General features: G+C 40.6%; 3 protein-coding genes across 3 annotated transcripts; all 3 read right to left on the reverse strand.

Annotated features, from left to right (window-relative positions):
• Positions 1 to 670: 670 nt before the first annotated feature.
• On the reverse strand, positions 671 to 3,271 carry LOC101475730 (glutathione S-transferase A). The gene is made up of 6 exons (XM_004547784.2): positions 3,048 to 3,271; positions 2,899 to 2,964; positions 2,613 to 2,718; positions 1,912 to 2,030; positions 1,255 to 1,340; positions 671 to 1,149 (listed from the first exon to the last, which is right to left on the reverse strand). Exons 1-6 carry the CDS (start codon positions 3,213 to 3,215, stop codon positions 1,020 to 1,022), a joined length of 675 nt encoding a protein of 224 aa, XP_004547841.1. The 5' UTR covers positions 3,216 to 3,271; the 3' UTR covers positions 671 to 1,019.
• Positions 3,272 to 5,726: 2,455 nt separating this feature from the next.
• LOC101475427 (glutathione S-transferase A) lies at positions 5,727 to 8,256 on the reverse strand. Its single transcript, XM_004547783.3, has 6 exons — positions 8,027 to 8,256; positions 7,818 to 7,883; positions 7,516 to 7,639; positions 6,797 to 6,915; positions 6,107 to 6,192; positions 5,727 to 6,013 (listed from the first exon to the last, which is right to left on the reverse strand). The coding sequence occupies exons 1-6, from the start codon at positions 8,192 to 8,194 to the stop codon at positions 5,884 to 5,886; spliced, it is 693 nt and encodes a 230-aa protein (XP_004547840.1). The 5' UTR covers positions 8,195 to 8,256; the 3' UTR covers positions 5,727 to 5,883.
• A 2,166-nt stretch (positions 8,257 to 10,422) lies between these two features.
• Positions 10,423 to 13,775, reverse strand: LOC101474657 (glutathione S-transferase A). The gene is made up of 6 exons (XM_004547780.5): positions 13,526 to 13,775; positions 12,690 to 12,755; positions 12,475 to 12,580; positions 11,341 to 11,459; positions 11,122 to 11,210; positions 10,423 to 10,993 (listed from the first exon to the last, which is right to left on the reverse strand). Exons 1-6 carry the CDS (start codon positions 13,691 to 13,693, stop codon positions 10,861 to 10,863), a joined length of 681 nt encoding a protein of 226 aa, XP_004547837.1. The 5' UTR covers positions 13,694 to 13,775; the 3' UTR covers positions 10,423 to 10,860.
• Between the last annotated feature and the right edge of the window lie 1,166 nt (positions 13,776 to 14,941).

The raw sequence follows: 14,941 nt of genomic DNA on the forward strand, positions 1-14,941 counted from the left end.
GTTATTCAGCAAGTTATAGTTTTACTGCTGTTTACATTCACTGCCAGCATTATAGATTGTTAACCTCCTGGTGGAGGAGTTGCTCAAACTTTCCAAATGAAAAATCCAGGTTAAGGGGGTGTTCCAGATAAAAATTCCAACTGGGAACTCAAAAATTCTGTCAATACATTTTGTCTTCCCTTCTGTAGTCTCTGTTTTTTCTGTCTCTCTATGCTTTGTTTGTGTTTCCTATGTTATGTTTTAATCTCTGCTTCTTTTTCATTTCTCTTTCAAATCCTGTGATACATTTGTTCTCCTGGGACTTAAACTAGCTATCCCATTAAGAATTAAAAAGAAATAAACACACACACACACACACACACACACACACACACACACACACACACACTTGTTTGTGATGCTGAATATAATTCTAGTGTTTGTAGAACATCTTTATAATTTGTGAGTTGGACTGTGGGTAGCAGGTTGTTTTTTTGAAGCACAACATATATCAGATCTTTGTTTTTTGGTGTTTTGTTTGTTTGTTTTTTGTCCCCTGGATTTTGTAGAACAGATCAGTGTTTCATTTAATGTGACTTTGATGTCTTTACAAATCCATACAGTGATTGCTCAAGTGTTGCTACCTAGATAGGAAAGCTCAGTTTCAAAGAGAAGAATGACAACAATCAAGTAAAGCATTAAAGTTTTGATTTAGTGACCTTTCCTGTCAAAACTGCACAGCTGCAGGATGGATTTAACCCTTTCACACATAGTGGTCACTGCAGTGGACAGCAATTCAAAGGCTTTTTTTTGTATTTGTGTTAGTGTTGATGGTATACTTGCAAATAAACCACTACATTGGACACTGATGTGTCACTCCATACACATCAGTTGTCCACCTAAGTGGACATATAAAAAGGTCTTTGAAAAGTATATGTTAAAAAAAATATTCATCATATTGTACTGAAATACGAGGAATAGTAACAAATTAAAAACACAACAAGAAAAGATTGGCTTGTCAGCTGATGAGCCTCTCAATCTCAGATGTCTTTCAAAAAGTCCTGTCCAGGGGTGTCCTTCCAAAGTGGAGGCCAGGTGGCTTTGATGCTGGGTCTGTCCTTCAGATTTTTATGGTATTCTGACAGTTTGGGGTAACGTTTCTCACTTAGCCTGCAGGAGAGATCAAAATCAGGGTGAGTTCACTGCTGTTTATTATTGCATTCATTCATCTTGCCAAGCAGCTAAACGTCAGCCTTAGTAAAATAGCTTACTTACCCCATGCGGAAGAGAAGAGCAACGGATGGATAAACAATCACATCAGCCATTGAAAAGCTCTTTCCCGCCAGGAAACCACCTGGTGTCTAAGAGAAAAAAAATAAAGCGCTGTGAGGGGAAAACAGTGCAGAACTCAGATTCTAAATATTCCACAGTGTGTCTTTACATTTAAACATAAGTAAAATTTTTAGGTAAGATTTTTACACAAACAGTGTTAGCGTATATATTGACTGTTTAAATTTGGTACAGATAGTCTGCCTGGCTTTGTCCAAATATCATCCAAACATGTCCTGCTGCTTTGTTTTTTAACTTTTGGTGTTTTTCTAACCTTAACCCAGTTTTCTTAAGAGGCTTTAGAATCTGCCAGATTGTAGGAAGGTTTTTCCTGTGACTCGCCTGGTTAAAGAAAAGAGTTGCATCTCTGTAACACAGTGCAATAGGCTGTTTGGGTGTAAAGTACGTGATTTTACCTCCTCCTACAAAGATTATGTTTGTGTCAAAACATAAACTTTCCTCAGAAAAAAATTCCCAGACTGTTTCTCCCACTACAAAGCAGTTGGAGCACAAAGCCAGAGCAACAAAGCTATGTAGGTATAAGTTTTGTGCACTGGATGCTTGTAGCAGTAGAGTGAAAGTGCGTGCAGGTCATTCACATACCTTCTGCAGGTGTCCCTCCCACATCTGCACCTCGCCAGTCAGCGTCTCCTTGAGTCTCTTAAAGGCAGATTCCTGCCTCTCATTCTCCGGGACCCTCCGGTTGTACATAAAAACATCCACTGCAAAATATCAGAACAGACATTTCATGAATATATCCACTGTCTGAGGATTTAAAGCTTTGAGAAAAAAGAAAGTTTCCACACACTGCACAGCATCCACTTCCATATTTTGTATTTTTGGTATGTCTGTGCATTGCTGTGTAACATCAGGCTGTAGGCTGTAAATGCTTGCTTTGATAAACGGAGATTAACATCCTGTTGTGAGGGTTACTCCCAAGGAAATAGTGCATTATGCCAGAGCCTAATTATGTGAACACACAACTTATTTTGGGTGGCATGTTTTTTGAACAACGCTGACCTCGGGAAGAGCAGGGGAACCAACTCTGAGGAGGTTTGCTGAACGCATGAAGTATCAGTGGTTTAAAGGTGACAGGTTCGTGCGTGATGTTGCCAATCATTGACTCAAAATCCCAAAAGGCAGATCTTTTAATGGCAACAACAACAGATAAGTCATGTAGAGAGTGAGCATGTCCCACTAAAACCTCACTAAATGTAATTTGGGGGATCGGACGTGAAAGTGCAGGAACTCAACAGTTATGTCTTTGTGGTTCAAAACCAGAGAGAAGATTTAAGCTAACATACCCATTTTCTGGTGAAGCGTGTTACCCTCAAAGGTACGCTGGAGCACCAGGGCTTTCTCGCTGGAGTTCACAGGGATCAGTTTGGTTCCCTGGGACATGTACTCACACTGTTGGTCGAGACAGGAAAACAGTAAGTGTTATAAAGAGCAGCAAAAAGCTCTGGTTTCTTTTACTCTGCAGTGTAGGGTGCATGTCCAAACAATCATGGTAAACCTAGTAATCCCTCAACTTGACCTCCAACAACCTATCTCCTTGACAACAAGGCAGTACCTTGCTCGAGTTCTCACCTCCAGGAAGAAGCATGCACCGTAGGACTCGTTGATGATTTTGTCCCCACATTTGAAGGCAGGAAGCTTTAAGACAAAGTGGAAAAAATATGAATAGGTTCAAGTTCAAGCATTCAAAGTCCAGATTGAAACCTGTGATGCAAGCCTACCTGTCCCCTGGGGTTTACATCCATGACTTCCTTTGATTTGTGCTCTCCTTTCTCGAAGGAGAGCAGTTTTTGGTTGTATCCCTGCAGTTTCTTCTCCTCCAGAGCGATCATTACCCGCCAGCAGGGAGGAGAGCCGGAGCCCCACCAGAGAGTCATGTCCTTGGCCATGGTTTCAGAGTGAACAGCTTAGTATGGCAGCTGAAATTACTGAAGGTTAGAGATAAGAAGACTGAAGCCACAACGACTGAAACAGTCTCGTTTTATAGCAAAACTCCAGCCCTCCACATCCGGATTGGTGGATTTAGGTACCGTCCCATTTTGGTCTTCTGACAAGAGATCTCTTACCCTCTTACATCACAACCCCACAGTTTATATGACATGATAATGAAAGTCAGAGATTTCTGCAGCAGCACAGTTAAATTTATTGACTGTGATTTAATCTAAAGCTGCTCGTATTCACAGGTGTGCAAAACTGTCATTTTTTATGTTGAAAAGCATTTGGAAATGCAAACAAAACAATTCACCTTCAGATCAAATCAAGTGCACAGAGTAAAGTGACACTGGGCGCTTTGCTGCCGTGCTCCCGTGCAGTTCGTTCAGATGTCATCATTCCTGCACGTTACTTGTGTGTGCTTCATTAATACGGTTGCATGTCAACAGTCACAACCTTGGTATCCATCTAATGTGCATATGTTAAACCCTTAAAGATCGTTCTTCATGCATTCATATATTCTTACAAGTAATGCTGTTGATTTGTTGAAACTCACGGTGACTTAGCACTTTGTTTTCACCCCCTGTACACACATGCACACAATGCACACACGATTCTGGCACGTCTCTCACGTCCATCAATCGCATTAGTTCTGAATGTGTCTAATATCAACTATTTTATGTATCTTTGTACTTGAAATACAAATTTCATCTAGCACTAAAATATACACAATATAATACTAGTTGCTTTGTGCTTCATTCTGTAAGCCTTTGAATTCTTGTCAAAGTGCACTTGAACAATTGCCAATGTCACATAGCGGTGAAATAAGCTACAGTGGACACATTTGCTGCGATCACTATCTCTGCTCTTCTGGGTCCGTTTCAGTGGACTGTTTCCTGAGTGAATGATTGCTAGAGGAAAGGCAAAACTCGTGGTTTTTACTGAAGTCCCTTTGTCCAAGTAACACACACACACACAGCTGCAGCCCTGCAATATTATTACATGCAAGTTTCAACAGTAATAGGCTGCATCGGGATTTCTCTACACCTAAAAGGAAAGAAAAGGCATATGCCGAGAATTTAATTTGAAAATGTGCTTTCCTGTGTTTCCATTAATTCAGTATTTTCATTTTGCAGACGTAGCATGACACACTCCTTTTTTGAGCAAGCGTATATTCAGACGGACCATGCAGCAATGTTTCAAACAAGTCAGAATTGTTGTGGGTTCCCAACACACACACTCAGAAACAATTGTGCTTTTTGGTCTTTGTACTCTCCTTGTTCCTGTTGGTCACCTCCATACTCCATTCAGCCTGTTTTAAACTGCTGCCAGCTCTCCTTCTCATTGTAAGCCCGCTTCCGTCTGGTGTGCTACTGAATAAATAATGGAGGCAGGTTAGACAATGTGTAACAGGTGTCTCACACAGCCTCTATCCCATAGCCTTGCAGCCTGAATCACCTGCTCTCTCCCTCTTCAAACAGCTGAGCCAAAAAACACACCCCACCGAAAGACAACCAAATGGGCCTATGAGGTTTTAAACTGTGATCACAGCAAACTTGGTGGACAGATTTGGACACCTCATCCAAATAATATTGCAAATGCATTTTCAAACTGAGCTTTCACTGATCCTTAATAAGGAGAATGTGCATTTAACATAGCAGTGAAAATTCACAAATGACATAAAAAGGATTAATGCAAAGTGCCTCATGTATGCAACCTCATGCTGTCACGGGCCATTTGAGTTACCTTTGTGCAGAGAAAAGTGGTTGCACCACACCCAATAGATAAAGGACTCTTTTGATATGATGACCTTTCATTGCGCTTTATTTGTTTAAGCTTGTAAATGCTATAAAAAGGAATTTTACTATAAAGTTAGGCTATTCAAGCTTTTCTGCTGAAGCAAGCCTGTTTATATTTTAGCAGCACAACACCACTGAAATTATCGTAGCTTTAGTAACAATAACTTCAACAATCACTAGAGGGTTTTATTGATTTTTTTTGATCAGCTGAAGGCATAATAGTGTTATTGCACATGAATGCCTAAAATGTAGGCATTAATATGCATTCATATCAAAAGAGTGGGTGAGAAAAGAAATTACTATGACTTCTGCTGCAAAATGAATGCAAAAGCAGTTTCTGCACCACTGCAATGTAAGCAAAGGCCTGGCCACCCCAACAAAAAATCTGATGGCTTTGCCACTGCTCTGATTGTGACACAGCAGCATAATTATAGAAATGTTTTCGTAAACATGATTGTGCGATGTTTTCAGAGAAAACAAAGCAAAAAGTTTAATTTAAAGTTTCTGTTTGGTGATCTCTCCTGTCAAGACTACGCAGCACTAATGTGAGTGGTACCTCGTTAAAAATAGCATCAAAACTTTAAATTTACATTGACGGGCCAGGTTTGACGCCAAAGGTCAAATTTTATTGGTGGAAATTTAACTTGAAAATAATGAAGCAAACAAAAATAAAACTTAGTTTTTATTGCTTTTACTCACAGCACAACAGAAATAAGATGGCATGTTCAGTAACAAATGTTCAAATATCCACTGCAGAGCAGCACAGGGTAACAAATTAAAAATGCAACAGGAAAAATGTGCTCGCCAGCTGATGGGTTTCTCAGTCTCAGATATCTTTTAAAAGTTCCTGTCCTGGGGTCTCCTTCCAAGTAGGAGGCCAGGTGGCTTTGACGCTTGGTCTGCCCTGCAGCTTTTTGTAGTATTCTGCCAGTTTGGGGTATTTATCCTCGCTTAGCCTGCAAGAAAGACGAAAGTTGGTGTGAGTTTGTTGCTGTTTGTTATTCAATCCAGGCAGCTACAAGTCAGTTTTGCAAATTTAGCTTACTTACCCCATGCGTAAGAGAAGAGCAACACTTGGAAAAACAATCACATCAGCCATGGAGAAGTTCTCCCCTGCCAGGAAACCGCCTGGTGTCTTAAAAAAGAAGACAAAGAAAAAAAGATTTTGGATGGAAGCTAAAAAAATCTTTTAAATAGTTGGTGAAACTTGGCTTACTAATTCTTCTACATATATTGTCTCCTTAACAGCAGCTGCTGAGCATATCTCAACAAAAGACTTCAGACAATCAGCTCGTCATCATCCAAGTACTGTGCATCGGCCAACTGTCAACATTCGGTACTTGTTTTTTTGACTTGCCTCTATTTCCTCTTGAGGCAGTCTGGCCACTATTGTAAATAGGAAGGTTTTGCCAATGACTTGCTTAGTTAAATAAACATTACACTGACTTCCTGCACAATCTTGTACTGTGAGTTGGTGTTTTCAGGAACGTAAACATCAAATGTTCAACATCAATTGATATCTCTGTGAACAGATGTTTTGGACATTTTTTTCCCCTTTAAATCATTATAATGAGTCAAAATACCGAGGGGATAAAAAGAAAAGAAAATAGACAAAGTGCTTTTACACGGTAGCACCCATTACATCCAACAGCTTATAACTTCCTGCTAGGGTTATTGCCTGTTTCTGCAGCTTTGTAGCTGTCGTGCTCTGGGTGCTTGTGAGTGCATGCGCATCATACCTTCTTCAGGTGTCCCTCCCACATCTGCAGCTCAGTAGTCAGCGTCTCCTTGAGTCTCTTAAAGGCAGATTCGTGCCTCTCATTCTCCGGGACCCTCCGGTTGTACATAAAAACATCCGCTGCAAAATATCAGAACAGACAATTACTGTCTAACATCAGGCTGAAGACTATAAAAAGGTACCCAAATAACATCTATAGCAGCTTATTTAAAAATGAGTGATCATGTTAAGCAAATGTTCATTTTGGTTACATGGGATTTTCTGGTGTCATTTCTACACTGTCTCAGGAATTTACTTGCAAGGCTAATTTGAGCAGAGATTAACATCCCAGCATGTTGTGAGGGTTACTCCCCAGAGAAATAATGCATTATGTAACACTCTTAAGTGAAGGCACAGCTCTTTTGTGTGTTGCATGTGTTTTGAACACCTCGGACCACGTCGGTGAAAGTTGATGTCAAAGCCTCTGAGGAGGTTTGCTGAAGACATGAAGTCTCAGCGGGTTAAAGGTTGCAGGTTTGTGCGTGATGTTGCCAAGCATTGTTTAAAATCCCAAAAGGCAAATCTCTGAATGGCAACAACAACAGCTAAGTTATACAGAAAGAACTTTATAAGATTTTCTTTATAAGCTCTGTAAATCCCCTGGTTTCAGTGTCCACATCAGCATACAGGGATATCGAGCTCAACAGGTATGTTCAGAAGGCCATGACAGAGTTAACGTACCCATTTTCTGGTGAAGTGTGTTGCCCTCAAACACACGCTGCATTATTAAAGCTATCAAAGCGCAATTGTTGTCGGAGCCGGCGCAGTCAGGAATCAGCTTGGTTCCCTGGGACTTGAACTTGGACTGAAAACAACACATGAAAGCACACGGAAACACATGAAACGAGCAACTGTTCTGAGGTGCAGTGCACCCTGCGGTGTAGGGTGTCTGCTTATACAAAGCATTGCAGAGCATGCAATCACCAGTCGCCCTCCAACTTAACAACTCCTCAGTGACATGAAATTTTAAGTAAGGTTCTCACCTCCAGGAAGAAGCATGCACCGTACGACTCATTGATCACTATGTCCCCAAATTTGAAGGCAGGAAGCTTTAAGATAAAGTAGAATGAATGTTATTAATATATACTTCAAAATTAGGCATTATTATTTGTAATTGCACAGTGAATATAAAGTACTTCAGGAGGTGGGGGTTTGAGTGCAGTTTAAAGGTATGAATGTGATGCAAGCCTACCTGTCCCCTGGGGTTTACATCCATGACTTCCTTCGACTTGTGCTCTCCTTTCTCGAAGGAGAGCAGTTTTTGGTTGTATCCCTGCAGGTTCTTCTCCTCCAGAGCAATCAGCACCCTCCAGCAGGGGGGAGAGCCGGAGCCCCACCACAGAGTCATGTCCTTGGCCATGGTTTCAGAGGTTAACCTGGGAGCTGAAGTTAAAGGGAGGTTAAAGATGAGAAGACTGAAGCTAGAGCAGGTAAAGAGCCTCATTATATAGCAAAACTCCAGCCCTCAACATCCGGATTGGTGGCTTTAAGTCCCGTCCCATTTTGATGCTCTGACAAGAGATTTCTCACAGATAGCGGGGTGTGAATTATTTTTTGAGCGAGATCACGCACCTGCATTTTACCTGACATGCTGCTGTCGGAACATTTTTGTAGCAGCACAGTTTGAAACATTTTGTTTGATAAAGATTGTTGTATTCACAGCTATTGCAAAACCGCACCAATATTCTGAATTTCAGTGAATAATAATGTTTATAACGTTAAAATCAGGTGTAGAAACTAAAGTGAAAGTGAAAGTCTCTGTGGGGTTTATCAGAACCCAACTTTATTCCTGTGGGCTTTATTATTACGGTTGCATGTCAACAATCACAGCTATAGTTGACATCCATCTGTTATACGTATGTTAAAAACTGTTATCATCCTTGTTCGTGCTTTATAGATTCTTGCAGTGTTGTTGCTGATATTTTGAAACTCACAGTGACTCAGCAGTCGTGTATTTACAACTTCACACGCAGGCACTTACGCAACACTGGCACAGTTTTCACGTCTCTCTGTCTGATACCCCTGATTTTAATGCATTCTTTCATTTGACATCCACATTTCTAGCTTCACCAAATCCCTGCTTCTGTTTTTATTTTCTTCTTTTGTGCTTCTTTCTCATGTTAGTGTGCACTTGGCAGCATGGACTTCTGCATGAACAGCGGTGAAGAGAACTGCATGTTTGCTGCGATCGCTGTCTCTGTTATCTTGGGCTGTTTTTCAAAGAAGAGCTCGCTGTGGGATAAACTTCTGCAAGATTTCCCCATACATGTCAGAATAAGAAGCACGTTTTTCTTCTTGCCTTTGACTGATACATACATACACATATATTGTGTTTGTGCATTACTTTCAGTGTTTTCATTTTGCTTAGTTGGCATGATGTAAGCATTTTTTGCTGACTACAGCAACAGTTTGTTTCTGATGTTTTTATCAGGTCCACTGATAACCTGGCAACCTGGTTGCATGCCACACGCATTACTTGTCCATTAGTGGAATTTTATATCCGTTCTTTTGTTTTCTTTGTCACACAAGGCTCCCATTGAAAATAGAGGAACTCCTTAGTGTACCACCTTATATGAATAAAGGTTAACTGAGAGGCTAAAGAGAGGGCAAAGTCACTAGGTGGAAGTATTTTCTGATCGACTGTACATCTGAACATTTCAAATTCATGTGTATGCGCTCTCCTACTCGGCAGAGGCTTTCGGGCAGGTTTGTGCAGCTCCATGATAGTTACTTTAACCTTTCCAAGCAAGTACAAAACCAGGTGAAGCTCCAAGAACTGAGTACCTGACTCAACTCAATTCAACAGGTACAGCAGAGGCACGTACTATGAAACATGTTTAGCATAGTAGTGATATCTTGGGCCTTATCTGGCTTCATTTAACCATAACAACTGCATTCAGGATAAGCGGTCACACGCAGTGTTTACCAGCTTGGTAATCCAGCCCAGGCTTTTTCCAGCACGTTCACATGAAAGGGGCAGAGCTGGCAGCATATAACCAGTCACAAACTGCTTCCTACAGGAAGACGGGAGGGTTTTTTTGTTTTGTTTTTTACAAAGAAAATCAAAAAATATTAAGAGATTAAATGAACAATAAAGGCTATAAGCAACACAGCTGCTGCTGCTGCTGCTGCTGGGTGTGATAGGAGAAGCACTAGTGTAGCATTGTACAGTATAGTATTAAAACATGCTGCATGAATGTGTGGAGACTTGAAAATGCCGTGGTTACGACTGGAAGGCTATCGTATACAGACTTTATTCTGCGTGACACCAGGCGAAAAACAAAACTGCTGATGTCAGAATGAGTGAAATGATGTTGGTGTGCGACAAAAAAGCAAACAAAATGCTGCAAAGCAAAAGAGAAATAAAACCTGTGTGAGCTGACATTAACTGTGTCCCTCTCATACAAGTTCCCTGATAAGAAGTTGACCAACTTTATAAAACTAAAAAGGCTGGGTTCATCCTGAAATTACCTCACTCAGCTTCTGATCATGCTTTGGAAAAAAACCCTCACGTAAAAGGGTTTTAGTGGTGCCTAGATGTGCAGGATCTGAGTTCATGTTCACAAGCATAATGAAATACGTCAACAATGCTGATTGACACAAGTTTATTTTTAACTGAAGTGACAATGGCCAAAATACAGTACACTCAGTGGGTATACATGAGGCTGTGAATTTAACGTAGCAATGTAAAATCATGCAAATGATATCAAATTGAAGCATGAGGCATTGGAGTTCCCTTTGTGTACAGAAAACTAGTTCTTAGTCCTTTTCTTCTTTAGCAAAAAATGTTCTGACTCCAGTTCACTGATATAAATTTATTAAAGGTTAAAAAAAAGTGTAGATTTAATTTTTTTGACTGTTGGTTGATGCTACATGACATCTCATATTAAAAACAAACAAACAACAAAAAAAACTGCTGTTAATGGAACCTGAACTTGTATCAGTCAACAGAAACTGTTGTTCGATATACACACAAACAAAAGCTGCAATATTATTATGTGACATTCATTCACGTCTGCATGAATGTCAGATGTCTTTCAGTGTGTCTTGTCCCTCAGGGTTCTCCAGCCAATGAGGAGGCCAGCTGGCTTTGACACTGGGTCTATCCTTCAGCAGATTGTAATACTCTCCCAGTTTAGGATAACGCTTTGCAGACAGCCTACAGATCAGAGCAGAAGGTAGAATATAGAATATAAAGTTCAGTGACTACAGATCATCACTTATTATACTGATGAAACATGAAGGAGAAGCAGCTGTCATTTCTATTTCCTTCTCTGCCACTCTTACCCAAATCTGAAAAGATAAGCAACTGTAGGAAAAATGACCACATCTGCCAGTGTGAAGGACGGTCCTGCCACATGAGAGCCTGAGCCCAGCTTGGATAAAAGAAATGCAAATTACAGCACAGTTTGAATAAACCAAAGCAGGCGATGTCAGCTTGTGTTTCTGTGTGTGTGTGTGTTTGTGTGTGTGTGCGTGTGTTTGTGTGTGTGTGCCTTCACATACCTTCTGCAGGTAACCCTCCCAGAGTTTGAGTTCAGTGGTCAGAGCCTCTTTGTTTCTATTCAGAGCCGATTCATGTCTCTCACCTTCAGGAACAAACCAGTCGTAGTAGATAACCGCATCTGAAAATAAACAAAACTCAATCACATGATGCTAAAAACATTTTTTACTGTAAAGGCATCGCAGCACTATTTTTATCAAGCACTATTTTTGGTAAAAGACTACCCACTCTCCAAGAGCCCACACTGTGATTTTGAGTTCACTGTTCTTTACAATATTGATGTTGATTTTATTGGGCAGCTGTAGCTGAGGAGATAGAGCAAGTCATCTACCAACTGGAAGGTCACTGAATTTTATCCCCTGACTACTCCAGACTCCAGTTTTCTCGAGCAAAATCCTGATGATGACCACCTGATGCATCTGTATGTGCGCACAAAAGCATTTAGGTACAGGAAAAAAGTGCTTTTGTGTGACTGGGTGATGAATGAGGCTTGTAGTAAAAAGCACTCTCTGTGCTTTGTTAGTGTTATATAAGCAACACTCCATTTACTATTGTACCATTTCTTTTATCAACTCAGAGTCATTGCCAAGATAAAGTCCGGACTTCCTCAAAAGGGCCTGGAAAACCCTTTTATCACTTCCCACCTGGATGACTTTCTACTTTGGTACAGAATAACTATCTCTGTGCCACCTGCTGTAAGTCAAGAATACAGCAGTTCATCTTTTCACTGGTATTGGAAATCATGAACACGTCCCTTCATTGGTTCCCTGTCCATTTTGGAATTGACGTTAAGATTTTATTGCTAATGTTTAAGATTTTTAAGTGGACTGCGACCTTTGTATCTGTCTGAGCTGCAATCATAAAACACATTCATAAACCTGTAAGAGCTAGGATATAAATGGCTTTCAAATACATACAAAATCCACTGCTCATAAACTGTCTAAAATGTTTTGTTTTGGGTCTGGACTTATTTCAGTTACTTATCTCCATCATCATCTAACGTGATGGAACACCAGTCTAGAAAGTTTGGCAGGCTCTGAAGGGAAGAGACTGCTTCCTCAAAGTTCACCCATATCTCCTCAAGCTGCTACTGCTAAGTCAACTGTAAAACTGTGTAGGCAAAGTTTTCGTCTTACTGAGTTTCTCGTAGAATGTGAGACCCTCAAACATGCGTTGGTACATCAGAGCTTGTTCTTCTTGGCTGTCCGGGATCAGTTTGTTTCCTTGGGACTTAAACTGGCTCTGCCATTGAGGAAAGAAAAAAACGCGCACACATATGAGCTTGTTACTGTTTGTGATGTTGAATTTAGTTTTAGGGTCAGTATAATTCTTAATGAATTAGAATCCTCACCTCCAGGTAAAAACAGACTGCATAGGAGTCGTTCACAATAGTGTTTCCATGTTTGAATGTTGGAAGCTGTGGAAAAAAAATTAGAACGTGAGCAAGACAAACTATCAAAGCTGCCATTTGAATCACTTGGATACCCGAAGTTTGCTATGTTAATTGCACTGAGAGCCGCCAGTAGCAGATTGCTATGATTACATGTTGTAGTGCATCACAAAGTGCAACATATAACATATTGTAGTTTGTTTTTGCCTAAGTTAGCTGCTAAAGCTGTAGCAGGCGTGTCACCCCTCCAATCTGCAGAACAGGTCAATATACAGTACTGTCATGCTAATAACGTCTTGCTAACCTTTAGCTTCACAAAGTATTTGACCCTGTTGTAAAAAACAAAAATCCTCGTGACTTTGACAGCTTTAACTACACTCCAGGTTCTTGGTGCTAACCCGCGTGTGCTGAGCAACTTTTAATCCGTTATGCCCAAGGAGAAATCAGGTGAACAGGCCAGTATGTTAAGATCTACATTGGATAAGATTTTGTAATATACCAACAATCAGTGTTGACAGAAGGGCACTGAACTGAAACAGCTGCTCTTGGGACACAGCCCACCATTGGCCAAAGGTCAACTTTCACAGCTGCCTTTCTAAAACTTAAAAAAAACTAAGATGGGCGGGCTGAATAATGTTGTGTAACCAGCTTTACTTAGCTAGTAGAGCAACAATACATATATCATGTTGATGAGGATGAGGTTGTTGAGGTTATTATGTAAAGTGTTTTTAAGCATTAGACTTAATGATAATATTGTATGGTACATTAGCTAAGGTGTAATTTTCTTAAGGCCCTACCTGTCCCCTGGGATTTATATCTAACACTTCTTGGGACTTGTGCTCCATTTTATCGAAGGACAGCAGTTTTTGGTTGTAGCCCTGCAGGTTCTTCTCCTCCAGAGCGATCATCACCCTCCAACAGGGAGGCGATCCGGCCCCCCACAGCAGAGTCATTGCCTTAGCCATGGTTTCAGAGGGAATTCTTACAACTGAGAGTGAAGTTGTGGAGGGATGATGAAATGAAGACAGCAGCTAGAGGAGCACAGACAGATTTATAGCAAGCTACAGCCCTTCCCATTTTATTGTTACGTAAAAAGATCGGTGCCTTAACACAAGACAGATCAAACACGAGCAGCCCCCTTAGTAACAGCACTGCTGATTAACTATTAACTACATCTGTGTGGATTATGAGTCGCCATGGAGACATTGTGGCTCCCTCTTTACAACGTTGCTTCAGTTCATTGTGGTTTTCAAGCATTCATTCATGGACAGCTTTGTTTTAAAAGGCCTGCGACAGCATTTCAAGGTTGAATCCAAGTTTCTGACTGGGACTCTGCAACACATTAAGTTTTTTCTTTTTCTGTTATAGATTTGCTGTCTTGTCATCTTGTTGCTTGAACCAGATTCAGCCAGGCTTTAGCTGTTGGACAGATGGATTCATTTCACCCTAGAGGACTTTGGGATCCAGAGGAGTTCATGGTTGACTCAACATTTAACATGCTAGCTGAGGTCCTGTGGGTACAAAACAAATCCTCCTCAACCGAGCTGTACAGCTGGTGTGAGGTATTTGTGCTAATATGCTGCATTTGGATTTTGCTACATGTGGCGTTGTGCATTACATCGACTGTACAATTTGGTCTTGTCTGTTTAAAGGACACTGTTCCCGAAGTCTTGTGTTTTGTTGCAGTCTCTCTGAGCATTTCCAGTCTGACCTAGGGATGAAATTACTGGGATGTCCACTGCTAAGAAGATTGTGGCGTTGTGTTAACACAGTGTGTGACCAGCACACTGCCAAAACCTTCCTTTTTATAGTGGTGCTCAAAAATATAATTAAACATTTAATTACCAACACTTGGCTGTGACTTATCCTCTCAGTTTCTATGGAAGCAGAAAGTTTGAACTTAGTTTTTCATAGGACTGCATAGAAGACTTTTTTTTCACATGACTATATAAACGGTATTTTTTTAAAGTGACAAAACCTGTAAAATATAACACAAAAGTTTAGTGAGTGTTTCACTGTGCACATTGGTGGCTAATTTCAGGTTTATAGAGCCCTCGAGTTGTTTTATTTGCAGTTCCTGATACCTCTCAAAATAGTCCTTGATCATGGTTTACATTTTAACAACCTGCTGTTTTCACGTTGCACATCCACTGGTGATATCGCTGGATGATTACAACTGATAAAGGTTATACGGGGGGGCAGATAACATTCAC

Source organism: Maylandia zebra, linkage group LG22 (assembly GCF_041146795.1).
Source record: "Maylandia zebra isolate NMK-2024a linkage group LG22, Mzebra_GT3a, whole genome shotgun sequence".
NCBI lineage: Eukaryota > Metazoa > Chordata > Actinopteri > Cichliformes > Cichlidae > Maylandia > Maylandia zebra.